The sequence below is a fragment of the Lampetra fluviatilis genome, chromosome 44, assembly GCF_964198595.1.
Source record: "Lampetra fluviatilis chromosome 44, kcLamFluv1.1, whole genome shotgun sequence".
Classification (NCBI taxonomy): Eukaryota; Metazoa; Chordata; class Hyperoartia; order Petromyzontiformes; family Petromyzontidae; genus Lampetra; species Lampetra fluviatilis.
This window is the reverse complement of record NC_136318.1, coordinates 6,171,805-6,189,261: the sequence shown is the minus strand read 5'-3', so window position 1 is coordinate 6,189,261 and position 17,457 is coordinate 6,171,805. Positions and strand designations below refer to the sequence as shown.

General features: G+C 49.9%; 1 protein-coding gene across 1 annotated transcript in view; it reads left to right on the top strand.

Annotated features, from left to right (window-relative positions):
* IFT122 (intraflagellar transport 122) overlaps positions 1-17,457 on the top strand; it is a 31,836-nt gene that overhangs the window by 11,125 nt on the left and 3,254 nt on the right. The window contains exons 10-26 of the mRNA XM_078876617.1: positions 283-421; positions 837-1,039; positions 1,948-2,085; positions 5,218-5,382; positions 5,775-5,972; positions 6,570-6,710; positions 7,769-7,822; positions 8,797-8,958; positions 9,786-9,952; positions 10,733-10,904; positions 12,041-12,143; positions 12,592-12,732; positions 13,148-13,245; positions 13,865-13,965; positions 14,947-15,112; positions 16,177-16,288; positions 16,905-17,042. Coding sequence (XP_078732743.1) covers positions 283-421; positions 837-1,039; positions 1,948-2,085; positions 5,218-5,382; positions 5,775-5,972; positions 6,570-6,710; positions 7,769-7,822; positions 8,797-8,958; positions 9,786-9,952; positions 10,733-10,904; positions 12,041-12,143; positions 12,592-12,732; positions 13,148-13,245; positions 13,865-13,965; positions 14,947-15,112; positions 16,177-16,288; positions 16,905-17,042 — 2,398 coding nt within the window. The remainder of the gene's footprint in view (positions 1-282; positions 422-836; positions 1,040-1,947; positions 2,086-5,217; positions 5,383-5,774; positions 5,973-6,569; positions 6,711-7,768; positions 7,823-8,796; positions 8,959-9,785; positions 9,953-10,732; positions 10,905-12,040; positions 12,144-12,591; positions 12,733-13,147; positions 13,246-13,864; positions 13,966-14,946; positions 15,113-16,176; positions 16,289-16,904; positions 17,043-17,457) is intronic.

Genomic DNA, 17,457 nt, shown 5'->3' with positions numbered 1-17,457 from the left:
GTTTTTCTTGAGTAAGAGTTTCATTTTTATCACATTGGTATTTTAAATTAAATATGAAAAAAAATTTTCTTAAAAAGTGGAAAATTTTGGAAAAAAATTTTCACGAAAATAAATTGTCACGCACAACGAGTCTGTGTGCAAATTGTCAGCTCGATTGGATCACGGGAAGTGGGTTAAAAAACGACCGAAAGATTTGCACGGTCGTAAGCGCGCAAGCAAGCAAGCAAGTGAACTTAATATAAAGGATTTAAAAATATGTTATTTCGTGCGCCCATCCGTTAGGCGCTGGGCAGCCAGGATGGCACGGTGTCGTACTTCCAGTTGGTGTTCAGCACGGTGCACGGCCTCTACAAGGACCGCTACGCCTTCCGCGAGAACATGACCGATGTCATTGTGCAGCATCTCATCACCGAGCAGAAAGGTGGCAAAACAACCGCACACTCTTTGTTTCATCTGTTATTAAGTACAACTTTTTTCTTCTTGGTTCTTTCGGTAAAGTCACGTAGAAGGAAAATAATAAAATAATAAAAATAAAACATAATCAAATAATTCTCACGACGTTTCGGCCACAACGCAAGCAGCCGTCTGCGTTGTGGCCGAAACGTCGTGAGAATTATTTGATTATGTTTTATTATTATTATTTTATTATTTTCCTTCTATGTGACTTTACCGAAAGAACCAAGAAGATGAATCCCTGCAGTCACGAAAGCTTTAAATCGGAAAGTACAACTTTGCGGCCTTCTTCGTTTGAGTACATTGCATCGATCGCTTTGTGCGGGGGTTCACTTTCCAATGTTTTATTACGCTCACCATCACCGGCGTGGATTGCATCGAAGTGAGGATCCGCTGCAAGGAGCTGGTGAAGAAGATCGCCATTTACCAACACCGGCTCGCGATCCAGCTGCCGGAGAAGATCGTCATCTACGAGCTGGTGTCGGACGACTCCGCCGACATGCAGTACCGCGTCAAACAGAAGATCGGCCGGCGCTTCGACTGCAACCTGCTTGTCGTCTGCTCCAAACACATCATCCTCTGCCAGGTGCTGTGATGACAATGAATTATGGTAATGTAATGATAACGATGATGATGACAATGATGATTAACCCGTGCCGAGCCGCGTTTCTCCATAGCAACATAATTTTTTTTTTTTTACAAGTGATAACCACTGTTTTTCAGGACGTAAAATATATATTAAAGGGCCCTTTTGAAGTGTCTCCGAGGCCATTCTCCAACACAATGCAAGCTGCACGCGTTCCGGATGGGAATGTCTTTGTCTTGCAACGTGACACCGATGACACACTTTGAATATACATTTTGTTTTAAACATGTGAAAAGGTCATTTTGGGTAATAGCACTTATACCATACCTTGACCGATGCTCAAATCTTTCCTCAATGATTACGAGGTTACTATAATTCCAATTACAGATAATCTCAATGAGCATTTATCCAGTCAACTGAAAGTTGATGTGCTAATACTGAGCTGCAAAGGAAATGACCTATATATTAAAGGGACTGTATTCAGCGCTACAATTTTAACTGACCTCATTCACTTTAACGGAGACCTATGCATTCAAGTAACCTCATTCACTTTGATTGAGACCGGAGCAGTTCTGGAAAAACAGCAGTCTTAATTAGCGGCCACCATACTAAAAATGTTAGGAACTACCGCACGAACCCATGTCCTGATTTGACCCTGAACCTCTTCCTAACCCTCCACAACAGTGGCTCTGCATGTGTGTATGTATGTTGAGCCTCTTTTGCACCGCACGTAGCCAACCGTGCTAATGGGCCCTGACCCGGCCAAGTAAAGAAGGCTGATGATCAGAGAGTCATTGACGTCTGTATCAAAACATTTCTCGCATGAACCAGGAGAGGGTGCGGCTGCGCTTGACCCCATGACCTCCTGACCCCTCCGCCCCTCCTCCGTCCCCGTACTTCACCTCCAGGAGAAGCGGCTGCAGTGCCTGACTTTTGGCGGCTTGAAGGAGCGCGAATGGGTGATGGAGTCACTCATCCGGTACATCAAGGTGATCGGCGGCCCCGCGGGGAGAGAGGGACTGCTCGTGGGCCTCAAGAACGGACAGGTAAGGACGATGGTACCACTGCTGGACGTCTGAAAAAAGAGCTTCATAGCTCATCGGATTCCTCAAGTGTAAATACACATTCTGATGATTCTGAACTCCTAATGAGCATCAGAATCTTTATTTAGCTTGGAGAAATCCGATGGCCTGTGAAGCGCTTTTTCACAGACGTCCAATAGAGGTGGGTCAGAAAGTTACAACAAACAGTATCAAAAAAACTGTAGGAGTGAAAAGTATAGGAAAGGTAAGCAAATCACTACAATTGAATAAATAAACTAATCAGTGTTTTCGTTTACCAGGTAAGGCCCACTTGAGCTCTTAATTATTTTTCAGAAGTGATATGGCCACAAATGATAGCTCAACAAAGTGGCTGATCATCGTGTGGACATTTATAGCAGCCAAAGACTCTAAATGTAGAACGTCAGCAAACGAACCTCAACAAGTAGCCAGATAACAAATAGACAAATATCCCCCCCACCCTGGCATTCTACTACAACACTCACACATTCATTAAACATACAACAACACCAGCCGCTATTCGCCAATAAGTGATGTCACCGTGGTGCTTGCGCCAGGCTAGGTGCACTTCGAGGCTATCATATGCAGTGTCGAAGGCTCCACTGGCAGGAGGTCATGGGACAGACCCTGGTGGGTTAACCAACTGCGATGTCTTGACAAATGCATATAACAACAACGTAAAACACACATACCCTTGTGAGTAGGGGGTGGGGGTATGTATAGACCTTCTAAAGTTGTTAAACATTTTACTGAGCAATTTACCAAATATTAAAAAGTAGGTGAACTGGTGCGGGATCCTATATACAGGCCTGGAATCGTGTCACTAGACAATTCACTGAGGATTAAACAGAGTAAACTGATGCAGGTTCCTTAACACACACGTGGGACTCGTTCCTAGATCTACGTCATCTCCTCATCCCAGTAAGACACTAGAGCAGTGGTTCTTCTTAACCTGGGGGTGCACGCACCCCGAGGGTGCGAGATGCCCTTTCTGGGATTGCGAGACTTGGACAGATTTTTTTTTAAGGTAAATAATCGAAAACACCAATGAAGCACGGGCACTTGAGTTACAACTGCTTTGTTTCATCAAACCCTCTGTGTTTATTAACATTATACACGATTGAGAACCAAAGAGGTGCAAGGCTGCAGTAAAGGTTAAGAACCACTTAGCTAGATATAGCAACAAGATGGCTCAGTTGGCAGCACTGTACACACACACACAACAACAACAACCACCATTCGCGGCTAAGTGGCGGTGATGTCACCACGACGCTTGTGCCAGGCCATGTGCACCTTGAGGCCACGTGAAGTGTCGAACGCCCGCTGGCAGGAGGTCACGGGGCAGACCCAGGTGCCACAGGTCGACTGACTGAGATGACTGGCTGATGCACCACCTGTGCCCCCTACTGTGCCAACTTGCTGTGCTTTAGCCACCCGGCGCTACGCTCGTTGTTGTGAGCTTTGCTCCTCCGCCCTTTGTTGTTGTTGGAGGGCGACTGCCTCCAACTGCCCAGCAGCGTCCTTCACGAGCCTCCTCCACTGAGGCCGATCTTGACACCGCTGGTACCAGTCATCGGCAAGTCCACTCAGCTCCACGTCCTCCTGTACCACATCACTCCATCTCTTCTCTAGCCCGTGCCGCGCCCGTTTAGCCCCCTCTATCTGGCCAAATAAAAGCTGTTTACGCATGCGGTGGCTGGGCATGCGGGCTACGTGACCCAGCCAACACAGCCTTGCCCGCCGGAGGAGCTCACCGATGGGACTTTGCCCAGATCTTACAAAGATTTGTGAGCTCCTCACACAATCCAGCCTGGTTAAACCCAGGATGGATCGTAGGCAAGCCAGCCTAAATGTTTCTAACCGGCGAAGATGCTCCATTAGGGTGGTCCACGTTTCGCAAGCGTAGAGAAGGGAGGGAATGACCGTGGCCGAGAAGACCTGAAGCTTCGTGCAGAGCGACAGACCAGGTAGCTTCCACACAGCGTTACGCAACCAATGAAATGATAATGCCGCTCGACTGATTCGGAGTGAGACCTATGCTGTTAAACATACACACAGACGCAAACACACACGTAAAAAGACTAAAAAGAAAGATCTTCCATATAGCAGCGGCAACACTCTCATACATAACACAAACATTGAACAAAAATGCATAGTCCCATATCACCCACACATACATTTTAATCTCTAATGACCACAGTGACTAAGATCTCTCGTGTAGCGTACACAGGCTGTTGGGGCAAGTCTTGTAAGCGAGCACCTATCTTGCGCTAGCAAAGCAAACGAGGGGGTGGTGTGACCGGCGGAACGCCCCTTCCATCTTTGTCTCCCCAGTTGTGATGTTTATACCCCTTGTTAGGTACTCGATTTAGGGGAGGCCATACGCACACAAATACACACGCCCACTTACAAACAAAGACAAAGATCCCCCGTAAGTATGGTCGAATAATAACCCCGCCGACCAATACGTCATGAGGAGGCCATCATCTCGTAGTGGATTGATGTCAGTCTGTAAATTATTTTAGAGAAAAAAAGGTGGCACAAATATTTTAAGGGGGGATCAAAAATCGAGAATTTTAGTTTTTTGTGGGAAACGAATATTCTTTTCTGGAAGAAATATTGTATAAGGGGAAAATACCATGCTGATAAAATAAACCAAACAAACAAAAATCCCCGTTTAACCTTTACAGACTGTTGGGAAAAGTGTTGTTAGCGAGCACTTATGAAGGCCTGAACGGTACACGAGGGGGTGGGTGGCCAGCACCACGCCTGACCGCCTATATCTCCCTAGTAGCGATGTTTACACACCGCACCAGGTACTCATTTGAGGCTGAGTCGACCTAGGGGAGGCCCAGGACCAGTTAAAATAATCGTCACTCGTGTTGCCGTGAGCGGGAATTGAACTCGGGTCGTCGGGTTCATAGCGCAGTGCGCTAACCACTACACTACCCACTTATAAACAGATACACACACATGTACGTAAAAGCACAAGGGCAAACGAATCAGCACACTGACCACTGTTTGACTTTTGATAATTCTATATATTTCTGTCGGGCGGTCTTGTCCCTGTCACCTGTCGCTCCATTGCCACCATCTCCTACTCTCTTCGTCTCTCAGATCCTGAAGATCTTCGTGGACAACCTCTTCCCAATCGTGCTGCTCAAGCAGGCGACGTCAGTGCGCTGCCTGGACATGAGCACGTCGCGCAACAAGCTGGCCGTGGTGGACGAGCACAACGTGTGCCTCGTGTACGACCTGCGCACGCGCGAGCTGCTCTTCCAGGTGCCTGCCCTCTTGCGTGACTGCGGCGGCGTCACCGCAACTACGTAGGGACGTGCCCAACGTTCGGTTCGCGTGTTACGGACCCGTCGCCCGTCGACCGAATCACTCCGTGCGCGCTGCCCAATCGCAGAAGCTAAACAGGATTGAGCCTGGGTGGTGCTTAGATTGGTTCCCGTAATGTGTACAACTGTTCTTATAGGCTGCTGCTGCTACATCAACCCCCCGCCTATAAAACCCACGACAAACTTGAGCCACGGGCGATCTGTGGCTCTCTCACAATCGCTCTCTGCATCATCGTTGTTGGTAATGTTGACGTATATCGTGCGCGTGTGTTTGCTGGCGTGCGCACGCATGCATGCGCTTGCGTCTGGCTGTGTGCACTTCCTTACCAGGAGCCGAATGCGAACAGCGTGGCGTGGAACACGCAGTGCGAGGACATGCTGTGCTTCTCGGGCGGCGGGCTGCTCAACATCAAGGCGAGCGACCTGCCCGTGCACCAGCAGAAGTTGCAGGGCTTCGTGGTCGGCTACAACGGCTCCAAGATCTTCTGCCTGCACGTCTTCTCAATGTCGGCCGTCGAGGTGCCGCAGGTAAGCCGGTGGCTTCTCTGACCCCGTGAGTGACGGACGAGGGACGTGTCGAGGCTACTTGGGGGGCGCTGTGTCGACGGGGCGGAGAGGAGAAACATGGAGACAGATTGCCAAAGCAAGAGCCGCAGAGATATGTGTAAAGGCACGTGGAGACGGACACAGACAGACATGGACGGATAACCGACTGGCACAGAGAAATAGATTTGGAGAGTTACAAGAAATACATCGAGAGGCACAGAGAGACACTGAGTTAGATACTGAGTTAGACACTGAGGTTTATAGCACTTTGATTCATAGCAAACATGAGTGTCATCCCTGTCCGCAGCCAACGTCAGTGATGGATATCTGAGCCAGTCCTGGGTGTGCCCTAGGTCGACTCAGCCTTCAATGAGAAGTTGGTGCAATAAGTAAACGGCAGCACTGGGGAGACAAAGGCGGCCAGGCGGTGATGCTGGTCACATAACCCCCTCATGCACTATGCTGGCATTTACAGGTGCTAGCTAATAGCACTTGCCCCCACATTCTATACAGCTATTGGGGGGGGGGGAGCTTTGTCATTAACTTTATGTGTGTGTGCGTGCGTGCATGTGTGGACAGTCGGCGCCCATGTACCAGTACCTGGAGCGCGGGTTGTACCAGCAGGCGTACCAGATCGCGTGCCTCGGGGTCACGGAGACCGACTGGCGGCAACTGGCGCTGGAAGCGCTCGAAGGGCTCGACTTTGACACGGCCAAGAAGGTGGCTCGGCAGGACGGCACCCCCAATTCCACTTATACCACCACCACTGCTTACATCACTTTTATTGAAAACTAATTTGTTTAGAACTGCTTCTTGTGTTTAGTTTGTTGTCCTTCCCCCACACACCATTGGAACCTCATTTGCCAGTAAAAAATATAATAATTGGTTTTTTACCCTTCTATCTGGCAACAAAACTGACACCTTTTTTTTTTACAAGGAGTCATGTTTGCATAGACCACAATACCTGCAGCCATAATGCAAACAAAAAACATAACTCTGATAATATATGCACTGTCCTTGAAGTTGATTGGTCCACACCCGAGACAGCTTTCCTTAGAGCCTAGTCTCACATGGGTTGGACCAGATGACGCCAAAAGGCGCACAACTCAAAGACAATGCACCATCAGAGTATGAGAGCTCGGAGTAAGCATTTACAACATTAGAACCTCATTTGCCAGTAAAAAATATGATAATTGGTTTTTTACCCTTCTATCAGGCAACAAAACTGACACCTTTTTAAATCCTTTATATTAAGTTCACTTGCTTGCTTGCTTGCGCGCTTACGACCGTGCAAATCTTTCGGTCGTTTTTTAACCCACTTCCCGTGATCCAATCGAGCTGACATTTTGCACACACACTCGTTGTGTGTGACAATCTATTTTCGTGAAAACATTTTTCCAAAATTTTCCACTTTTTAGGAATTTTTTTTTTTCATATTTTATTTAAAATACCAATGTGATAAAAATGAAACTCTTACTCAAGAAAAACACAAATGAATAATAAAATAAAACCGATGCCACGCATATAAAGGATTTATAGTGAAAAACTTTGTTTTTACGGGTTAATTTTTTACACCTCCGATTAGCACGGTTGGCTACGTACGGTGCGATAGCCACACCACCGATACAGCCACGACCATCACTACTGCTACAACTACCACCACTGCAACCGCCGCTACAACTGCAACGACCATCTCTACAACCACCACCATTCTGTGATAACCACCACCACTGCAACCACCGTTGTGTGACACCTATTATGTGTGATACCCACCCCAGGCTTTTATCCGAGTGAGGGATCTCAGATACCTGGAGCTCATCTACAGCATAGAGGTGAGCGGTGGCGCACGAGTTAGCACACTGCGCGATAAACCCGGACACCCTAGCATCGGTCGCGAGTGATACCTGAACGGCTTTTGGGACCTCCTCCCCTGCTTCATCAACCTGGCCTGACAAATTGCGGTGAAGTATGGTCGAATAATAAGCCCGTCGACCAATACGGCATGAGGAGGCCATCATCTCGTGGTGGATTGATATCAGACTGTCAATTATTTTAGAGAAAAAAAGGTGGCACAAATATTTGAAATGGGACCAAAATCCGGAATTTTCGTTTTTTGTGGGAAACGAACATTCTTTCCTGGAACACATTGTATAGGGGGAAAAGTACCATGCTGATAAAACAAACCAAACAGACAAAAATCCCAATTTAGCCTTAACAGACTGTTGGGTAAAGTGCTGTTAGCGAGCACCTATGAAGGCCGGAACGGTACACGAGGGGGTGGGTGACCAGCACCACGCCCGAATGCCTTTGTCTCCCTAGTGGCGATAATTACCACACCAGGTACTCATTTGGGGCTGAGTCGACCTAGGGGAGGCTCAGGACTGGTTCAGATAATCATCACTGGTGTTGGCCATAAGCAGGAATCGAATTCGGGTGATCAGGTTCTTAGCGGAGCGTGCTAACTGCTACACTACCACTCCCACACCATGTTATCCTATGGGAAAATGAAAATATACAAAAAATAAATGTTATTTTTTCACGTTTTGTGTCATAGTTAGGGACACTAACGCTGCACAAAAGTTACATTAGTCAGTAGCCCCTGATGATCTTGTAAATGTGCACAATTGGACGATTTACATTTTTGTAAAGTAAAATTAACGGAGTTCACGATAGTCACATTTTGGATTAAACCCTCTGGTCACCCTTGCCCCAGGGCTACTTACGCGGCCCTGTAGTATAGTCCGACACCAGCGGCTTAGACCCCACTCACACGTCGTGGGTGCTGCCCCCCCCACCACTCCTCCAGGAGCGGCGGCGGCGTGGCGAGAGTGCCCAGGAGCTGTTCCTGGCGGATGTGCACGCCCACCGTGGACGCTTCCACGACGCCGCCAAACTCTACAAGCGTGCCGGCCACGAGAGCCGGGCTCTCGCCATGTACTCTGACCTGCGCATGTTCGACTGCGCCAAGGTGCACACCGCACCCACCCCCTCCCCGACCTGACCCTGCGCATTGCCCCTTGACACGCCCAGGTCGGGACCTGGGAAGCTGTGCCATTTGGCGTGAAGTACCGGGGAGCGTACGAACGATTGAGGCAGTAAGTGGCTAAACGAGAGAGTGAGTATGTTGGAGCGAGAAAATGAGCGAGGTTATTGAGTGAATGAGCGAGAAAGGGAGCAAGTGAATGTGTGAGCTCGTGGCTGAGTGAATGAGGTGATCCAGTGAGCAATGAAATGCACGAGCGGTCAACTGAGCGAATGGGCGAGAAAGTAAATGTGTAAGCTAGTAAATGTGCAAGAGAGTGAGCGATAAATTCCACAGATGAGAAAGCGAGTGATTAACGGTGTGTGCAAGTGATCGACCGAGAAAGTGAGCGGATGAATACGAGGACGAAAGATTAATGAGCGAGTGAGTGAGCAAGTGAATGTTGCGAACGAGCAAGTGGAGTAGCAAGCGAGTCAACATACTCTTAGGTTTTTTTGGTAAAGTCACGTTGGTAAAAAATAATAATAAAATAATAATAAATGAAAATAACTCAATTAAATCACGACGTTTCGGAGGCAACACAAGTCTACGTTTCGGAGGCAACACAAGTCTACGGAGACTTGTGTTGCCTCCTAAACATCGTGATTTAATAGAGTTATTTTCATTCATTATTATTTTATTATTATTTTTTACCTACGTGACTTTACCGAAAAAACCTAACAGTATGAATCTTTGCAGTCACGAAAGCTTCAAATCTAGAAGCGAGTCAACCTTTCAACGTCCTTTCCGCCACGCTCGTGCGCCGAACGCAGGAGTTTGTGGCGTCGGGTGACCCCAAGGACACGCGGCTGCTCATGCGCAAGCAGGCGGACTGGGCACAGGCGGTCAAGGACCCCCGCGCCGCAGCCGACATGTACCTGGCGGCCGGAGAGAATGTCAAGGCGATTGAAATCATCGGGCAGAATGGATGGGTTGACATGTGAGCCGCGACACGTGCACGCGTTTTTACTGCCATGTCCACCAGCACTGCCACCAATCGGCAAAAGTGCTGGCAGTCTCGTCGATATTGTTGCGAGCGTCGGTAGCATCAGCGTTATCATCGACATCGCCACTGGCAGCTTCTGTAGCATCAGCGGTTTCCTTAATGTCAGCAGCAGCATCGACAATTATCACCGTCGTTAGCGTCTGCAACATCATTACGATCGTCGTCAACATCAGCAGCAGTATTTGCCACATTGGCGTTATGAGCATTATCATAGCCACCACCGTCATCATGATCATCAGCGGCATCTGCAATGCCAGCATTATCACCATAGGCATCAATAACTTCACCACAATCAGCATCATTAGAATGTGCAACATCCGTGTCATCATTATAGCTATCACCACCACCTTTTGTATCTGTCTGCCTCTTCCAGTCTCTGTCTTACCCAAGTCCTAAACACTCTCTCATTCTCTGGGTCTCTGCCTCATGTAACAAGTCTCTGTCTTGTTGCCGTTTCCATTCTGCGCAGAGCTTCCATTGCTGAGATCCTGGGTTCAAATCCAAAAGCCGCCTGTAATTAAACTGGGATCTCCAGTGGAGTGAATTTCTCTGGCTCCCTTTTCTGTTGGGATAGCATTGTTGGCATGAGCCCAGGTGTAAGGAATTAAATGGGTCGCCTCCTTTCCAATTGAGAATTTTTTAGTTTTAAGTGAACTATATTGTATTGTTTTTTTCCCTACGTCTGTGCCCCCGCCTGCGTGCGTGCGCGTGCAGGCTGGTGGAGGTGGCGCGCCGCATGGACAAGGCAGATCGCGAATCGCTGGCGCTGTGTGCCCAGCACCTGCAGCGGCTGGGCCAGCACGGCTACGCGGCCGAGGCCTACGGCAAGATGGGGGACTGGGCCGCCCTGCTCCGGCTGCACGTGGAGACACGACACTGGGACGAGGTGGCCGCTCGCCACACACCACGCCCTGTCCCCCACTCCCCTCTCTCTCTGGCCCGCATCATCGCACACCTCAACCGATTGGCTGTGCCCTCAGTCATAAAAATTATATTTTACAGGTAGGAACAACAGTTCCACACTGCCCACCAGGGATTATTTGTCTGTCTGTCGTGCATAGCCACGCCCTCGATTTGTATTTCATAGAGCGCTTCGGGCGGGCTTGGCACCACGTGATGCGCTGCCCCACGCAGCTTGCGCTGCGTGACACGGATCGCACGAATGCGCTGTCCAACCAAGTTCCTACCTGCCCACTTCGAAGGAACGTGTTCGTTTACAGGGCGCTTACTTAAATACCTTTGCATCTTAAAGTGCCTTGCATCACATTTCATGTCAACCAATCGAAGGTGACCCCTTCATGACAGCTGTCTCTGTGTGGCAAAACGTGACTCAGCACCGGCCTGCAAAGTGGTGGAGTCGTACGCCAGTAGGGAGCAATGATTGCGATGTTCAATCCAAATCGAGTAATTTTTCAAATTTGGTCCATGACAGCAGCACACATGGCCTACACTTTCAGAATATCACGGGATCTTTAACATTTGCTGTTAAGCAGACGGTGTGCAGTTTATGGTTGATACACATGCAGTATTAACCAGGGTAGCCTTTGGGATATGAACCACGTACTTCTGCAACAAGGGGTGATAATGGGACATCACCGTCATCTCTTCATCAACTTCCTCCCTCACTCGCTTCACCTATACAGTCCTTTGTCAATCAAATGCTGGATGAAGGCCTCTCCACACAACGTCGATCAAGGGGGTTGTTTGACCATACCGCACCATGTTGGTTGGTGCAGGTTGCCCACTGATGTGAGCCTTGACCAGGAATGGATTTCAGGTAGCTAGCTTCATAGCACTGTATCTGTACTCACTGATTGTGTCTGTCCTTCTCTGCCTGACCCAGTGGCATAGCATGGCTGTTATGGCCCCTGGTGCAAGAAATGAAATTGAACCATCTGTCCAATTTTTCCCTAGACCGGCACCAGGATCCCCACCGAACCTTTTGCGCCCCGGTGCAGTTGCACCGCCTGCACCCCCAATAACAACCAGTCTGTTGCTGTCTCCGTCCCCGAACTCTGGCAGGCGTTTGCGCTGGCGGAGCGGCACCCCGAGTTGCGCGATGAGACGTTTGTGCCGTACGCTCGCTGGCTCGCGGAGAACGACCGCTTTGAGGAGGCGCAGAAAGGCACGTGCTGCACCCTCCTCCATCGGCGGCTTGCGTTGCAACGTCGGTTGTGTGGTGTCGCGATGTGGTGGCGATGTTATGCGATGCAGTGTTGGTGTTGTCATGGAATTTTGGTGCCGGTTGCGGTGATGTTACGTGGTGAGGGTGATGTGATGCGGTGATGGTGTGGTGTGATGTGGTGGTGGTGGCAGTGGTTGTGGTACGATATGGCCGTGGTGCAATGCCGCTGACGTTGTGCTGCGTGACAATACGTTGGTGTGTGCACTCGCGACGCCCACGATAAATCGCGCGCGTGAGATTCTGTTATTTGCAGTTTACGCAAACAGCAATTACAGCACGTCAAGGTCGCGGTTGTGCTCACCGTTATGTATGTATGTTGAACTTATTTTGCACCGTACGTAACCAGCCATGCTAATCGAGAGGTGCGGTTGTGATTGTGGGCCGACAGCGTTCCACAAGGCGGGGCGGCGTGGGGAGGCGGTGCACGTGCTGGAGACGCTGACGCACAACGCAGTCGCCGAGAGTCGCAGCAACGATGCGGCCTACTACTACTGGATGCTGTCGACACAGTGCCTGGACATCGCTGGCAGTGCGGCGCACACGCACGACACACGCACGACACACGCACGACACACGCATGGCACACGCACGGCACACAAATGGTACACACATGGCGCATGCATGCATGGCACCCACATGGCACACACATGGTGCACGCATGAACTGCACGCACATGGCGCACGAATGAACGGCACACACAGCGCGCACATGCACGTTACACACGGCACACGCGGTTTTAGGGCACACACACACGCATATGGAGCACGCATGCGGTACACACAGAGAACAGATACAGGGCGCAGACACACACACACATGGCAGACACACACGGCACACGTGGCTCACAAACACAGCACACAATGCAAACAAAGATCAGAGTTGGCTGGACACACTTGTACTTCTACCCCGACCTCACATCTGGCTAATTGGCCGCTGCTCACCAGGTGACACGGCGCAGGCGGAGGAGATGCTGAAGAAATTTGAGCAGTTCCAGCACCTGGCTGAGCTGTACTACGCCTACCACTCCATCCAGCGCTACACCGTGCGTCCCACACACACATACGTGCACTAGGGTTGCTGCGATTTAATTTCTCACAATATGACAACAAATATCACTGTGGCGTGTCGCGGTGGCGAGATGTTAACTACCTTGCCTGGTATCCAGGAGGGGGTGGATTCGATCCTGACCCTGATGCCTGTATATTTGGGCCTCTGCTTATCAACCGGATTTTTTTTAATTTTACAACCTTTGAAACTGTTATCGGACAGATCACAACACAAAGGCTAAGTGCTATTGTACAATATAAGAGCTTTCGATTTAAAGCTTTCGTGACTGCAGGGATTCATATTCTTGGTTCTTTCGGTAAAGTCACGTAGAAGGGAAATAATAAAACAAGTAAAATAAAACAATAAAATTCTCACGACGTTTCGATTGCAACACAAGCAATCATCAGGTGTGAAAACTACAGCACCTGATGATGATTGCTTGTGTTGCAATCGAAATGTGAGAATTTGTATTATGTTTTATTTTTATTATTTCCCTTCTACGTGACTTTACCGAAAGAACCAAGAATATATAATATATAAGAGCCGTTTGTTTCGTGGGTTGAGTGTTTGCAGGGAGTGGCGTTAACGCTTCCTGCGCCTGTGGGTTGTGCTAGGATGAACCGTTCACGTCTCACCTCCCCGAGTCGATCTTCAACATCGCCCGCTTCCTCCTGCACAGCCTGGGGCGAGACAGCCCACCGGGGATATCCAAAGTGTGAGTGCTCCGTCAACACTCATTATTCCACTCACTCAACCATTCCTTCTTTCATTCATTTCAATGGATGACTGTATAGCAGCGGTCCCCAACCTTTTTGGCACCAGGGACCACTTTCGTGGAAGACAATTTTTTCACGGACTGGGGGGGGGGGGGGTTCATCCTTGGGTCTTTACCTCTTTTCAAAGAAGCTCTCCAGCGACGTTTGTTTCTTACTCATGTTGCCTAGGGGTTAGAAGCTTGTGGGCTTACCAAAACTGTGACTGAGACAAATGCGCAGTGCGGGAAAGAGGCGCGGACGGAACTGGTAAATAAAATTATGGGGGCGGGTTCCACACACAGACTAACCGCTCTCACCTCCTGCTGTGCGGCCCAGTTCCTAACAGGCCACGGACAGGGGATTGGGGACCCCTGCTGTATAGGATTAGCGCTGAAATGAAACACCAGTTGTTTAGCAGCTTCACAGAAACCTTGAGAAAATACGTTTTGGCGGTGGAGAAGATACAAAGACTGAGGAAACCTTACCAGAACAGTATCGGGTGAACAATCCAGAAGTTTGGAATGGAACGTGGTATGAAAAGGTTGTAAAAGCAATCGTGAACAGACGTTTTAATTGGTGGGACGTCTGCAGGATGGAGGGGGGCAGGTTACCGAGGACAGGCAGTGGAGTGGCACCCATAGGCGTGAGACCAGGGGAAAAGACAAAAGCCAGAGACTGTGGTGGTGAGACTTTAAAAACATAGACTTAGGAGGCCGGGCGGGTTGACCTCGCCACCGTGTGTGGTGATGATGACAATTATGATTTCTATGAACACAACGATGATGTTAACCATCTTAAGGATGATGCTAACGATGGCAATAATGAATAAGATGATGATGACGACACCACCAACCCTTGCCTCCACAGCACTGGATCACAGGCGTGCTCTACCACCACAAAGGCACTGACAAACGTGGGGCCTGACTCCGCTGTCCCCGCAGGAACACTCTGTATGCCCTGGCCAAACAGAGCCGCGCGCTGGGCGCCTACAAGCTGGCGCGCCACTGCTTTGAGCGTCTGCTGGCGCTGCGAGTGCCGCCCCGGCTGCAGGAGGCCGTGATGCTGGGCAGCATCACCATTCGCTCAAAGCCCTTCCAGGACAGCGAGGTGTCTCGTGCGTTGGCGTTTGGGGGAGGGTCAGGGAGGGAAAGGGCGGTATTTGTGTGGCTGTGATGCAAATGGAAAACCTGATCCTCCATTCTCCCCACACCCCCCCCCCCCACACTCCACCCCTCCTACACACTCCTCCGTACCCGTGTTGGGATGTCTTGAGGGTGTATGGGGGATCGCCTTGCGATCACCCGGAATGTGGCTGATCTCTGCACATCCCGGAAGCTCAGGGTTGTGAGCCTGGACAGTGCTTGAATGAGTGACCACTATGCATATGCAGGTGTTATTCGCTGCTGCAGGTGTTTACAACCATGCCCACTGAACCACGTGCTAAGGGACCATCCATTTAGTACGTACGCAAAAATCTGTAAAAACTTGACACCTCTCCCCCTCCCTGTACACGCCCCCCCCCCCCCCCCACATGTGTACGTACACTTGATGCACCCCCCCCCCCCCCCCCGAATCCTATAGAACGGCCGATATTTAATCCACGCAGAAACGATTAAGGATTAACTCATTTGAAGGCCAATACCCCCCCATACGCAAGCATACGCATTTTGGTTAACCACCCCCTCCCCCCTCTATACGTACGTACTAAATGGATGGCCCCTAATCCCATGGCGCATAGGCCCTGCCCACTGCTCTGCCATCCGAGTTCCAAATTCAGATTTTTCACAAGAGCTTTGGGACACTGGAAAAAACCGGGACGTTTCGTATCTTCGGATGAGAGAGACGTACCTGACGTCCGTCGACACGAGAGAGGCGAAGTGCTAGGCAGGACAAATGGGGACACGCGAGACACTGTCAGGGAAACAGAGGAAACATTTTTTTTGTAAATGTTGTGGTTTCACACTTCAACACGCTGGTGGGCTAAAGCCGTGAACTATTTGTCTTTTGTCAACGTGACACTTTTTTGCTGATTGGCCGTGTCGGGTGGTGGAGGGTTACGACACATTTATAAATAACGCGATCTAACCCAAAAACGTTGATTATGGACAGGGATGTCACAATGGAAAAGTAACTGGGAGATATCTGTGGTTCTTTTTTTCTTCCCATGACAGGAGTTGATCCCCATGTGCTACCGTTGCTCCACCAACAACCCCTTGCTCGGCGGACGTGGAAACGCGTGCGTGAACTGCCGCCAGCCGTTTGTCTACTCCTTCTCATCTTTCGGTGGGGGGGGGGGGGGCACAGCCAACAATGGTCACCGTGTCGCGCGCGCTTGCAGATGTGCTTCTGCGGCCGTCTGGAACGCTCCTTCCGATATTAGGAAGCCACCGGAAGCTATGCACTTAAATTATCTTAGATTGTAAAGTGGTTTATTTAGAACTGCTCTTTGTTTTTAGTTTGTTGTCCTTCCCCCCGCACCTCTGATTGGCACGGTTGGCTACATACGGTGCGAAAGAATTTCAACATGGATACATGCTAGGGCAGGTTTCGGCAACCTGGGGCTCCGAAGTCGCATGCGGTTCTTTAAGGGCTGCTTGGTGACGTTATTTACATCTGAAGCGGCTCTTGAAATATTTTTTTTTGCCGAATTCGAAAACAATTTCTCTTTTTGTTGTTGGTTGCTGACCCCTGTTAGGGAGTCAGAGTTATCAGGGGGGTCATGGTCAGGCTTATTGTTCAGGTCAGGGTTACGTTTAGGATCAGGGTCATGGTTTGGTTTAGAATTAGGATCAGGAGTAGGATTATGGGATTAGACCTACTCCGGATTCTTGTAGCTACTCTGACCGGAGCCGCCCACCCACCCCTCCCCCTCCCTGTCCTGCCCACGTCGTGACTGAAGAGGTGCTGCCCCTGGTGGGATTCTCCCTGGAGGACGGAGTGGGCGATGAGGAGGCCTTGTCGCTCATCAACCTGGAGGGGCCTCCCGCCGGCGCCGGGCAGCGTGGGGACACGCGGTGGCTCGAATCGCGAGCCGGAGGTGCGTGGGACGTCGGGCATCGTACCACCGGCAGTGCCACCGCCATCATCGTCATCACACTACAGTCAAAGCCAACGTCGGTCTTACCGTTACCACAATAATCACCGTCATCACCATCAAAGGCAATGTCACTGCCATCATCAAGGCAAACATCACCGCTACCATGTTCACCGTCACTGTCAAAGCGAATGACACTGCCGCCATTTGCACTGTCGCCAATACCATTACCACCATCAGAAAACAACGCCACCACCAATATCAACATCACTGACACCATCAAAGCCAACGTCATCGTTACCATTATCACCAATTACCTCCGTCACCTTTACCAACGCCATAACTGTTTCATCACCGCTGCTGCCTTCACCAACACAGCCGTCGCCATCGTCACCACCGCCACCAGCAGCACTACTTG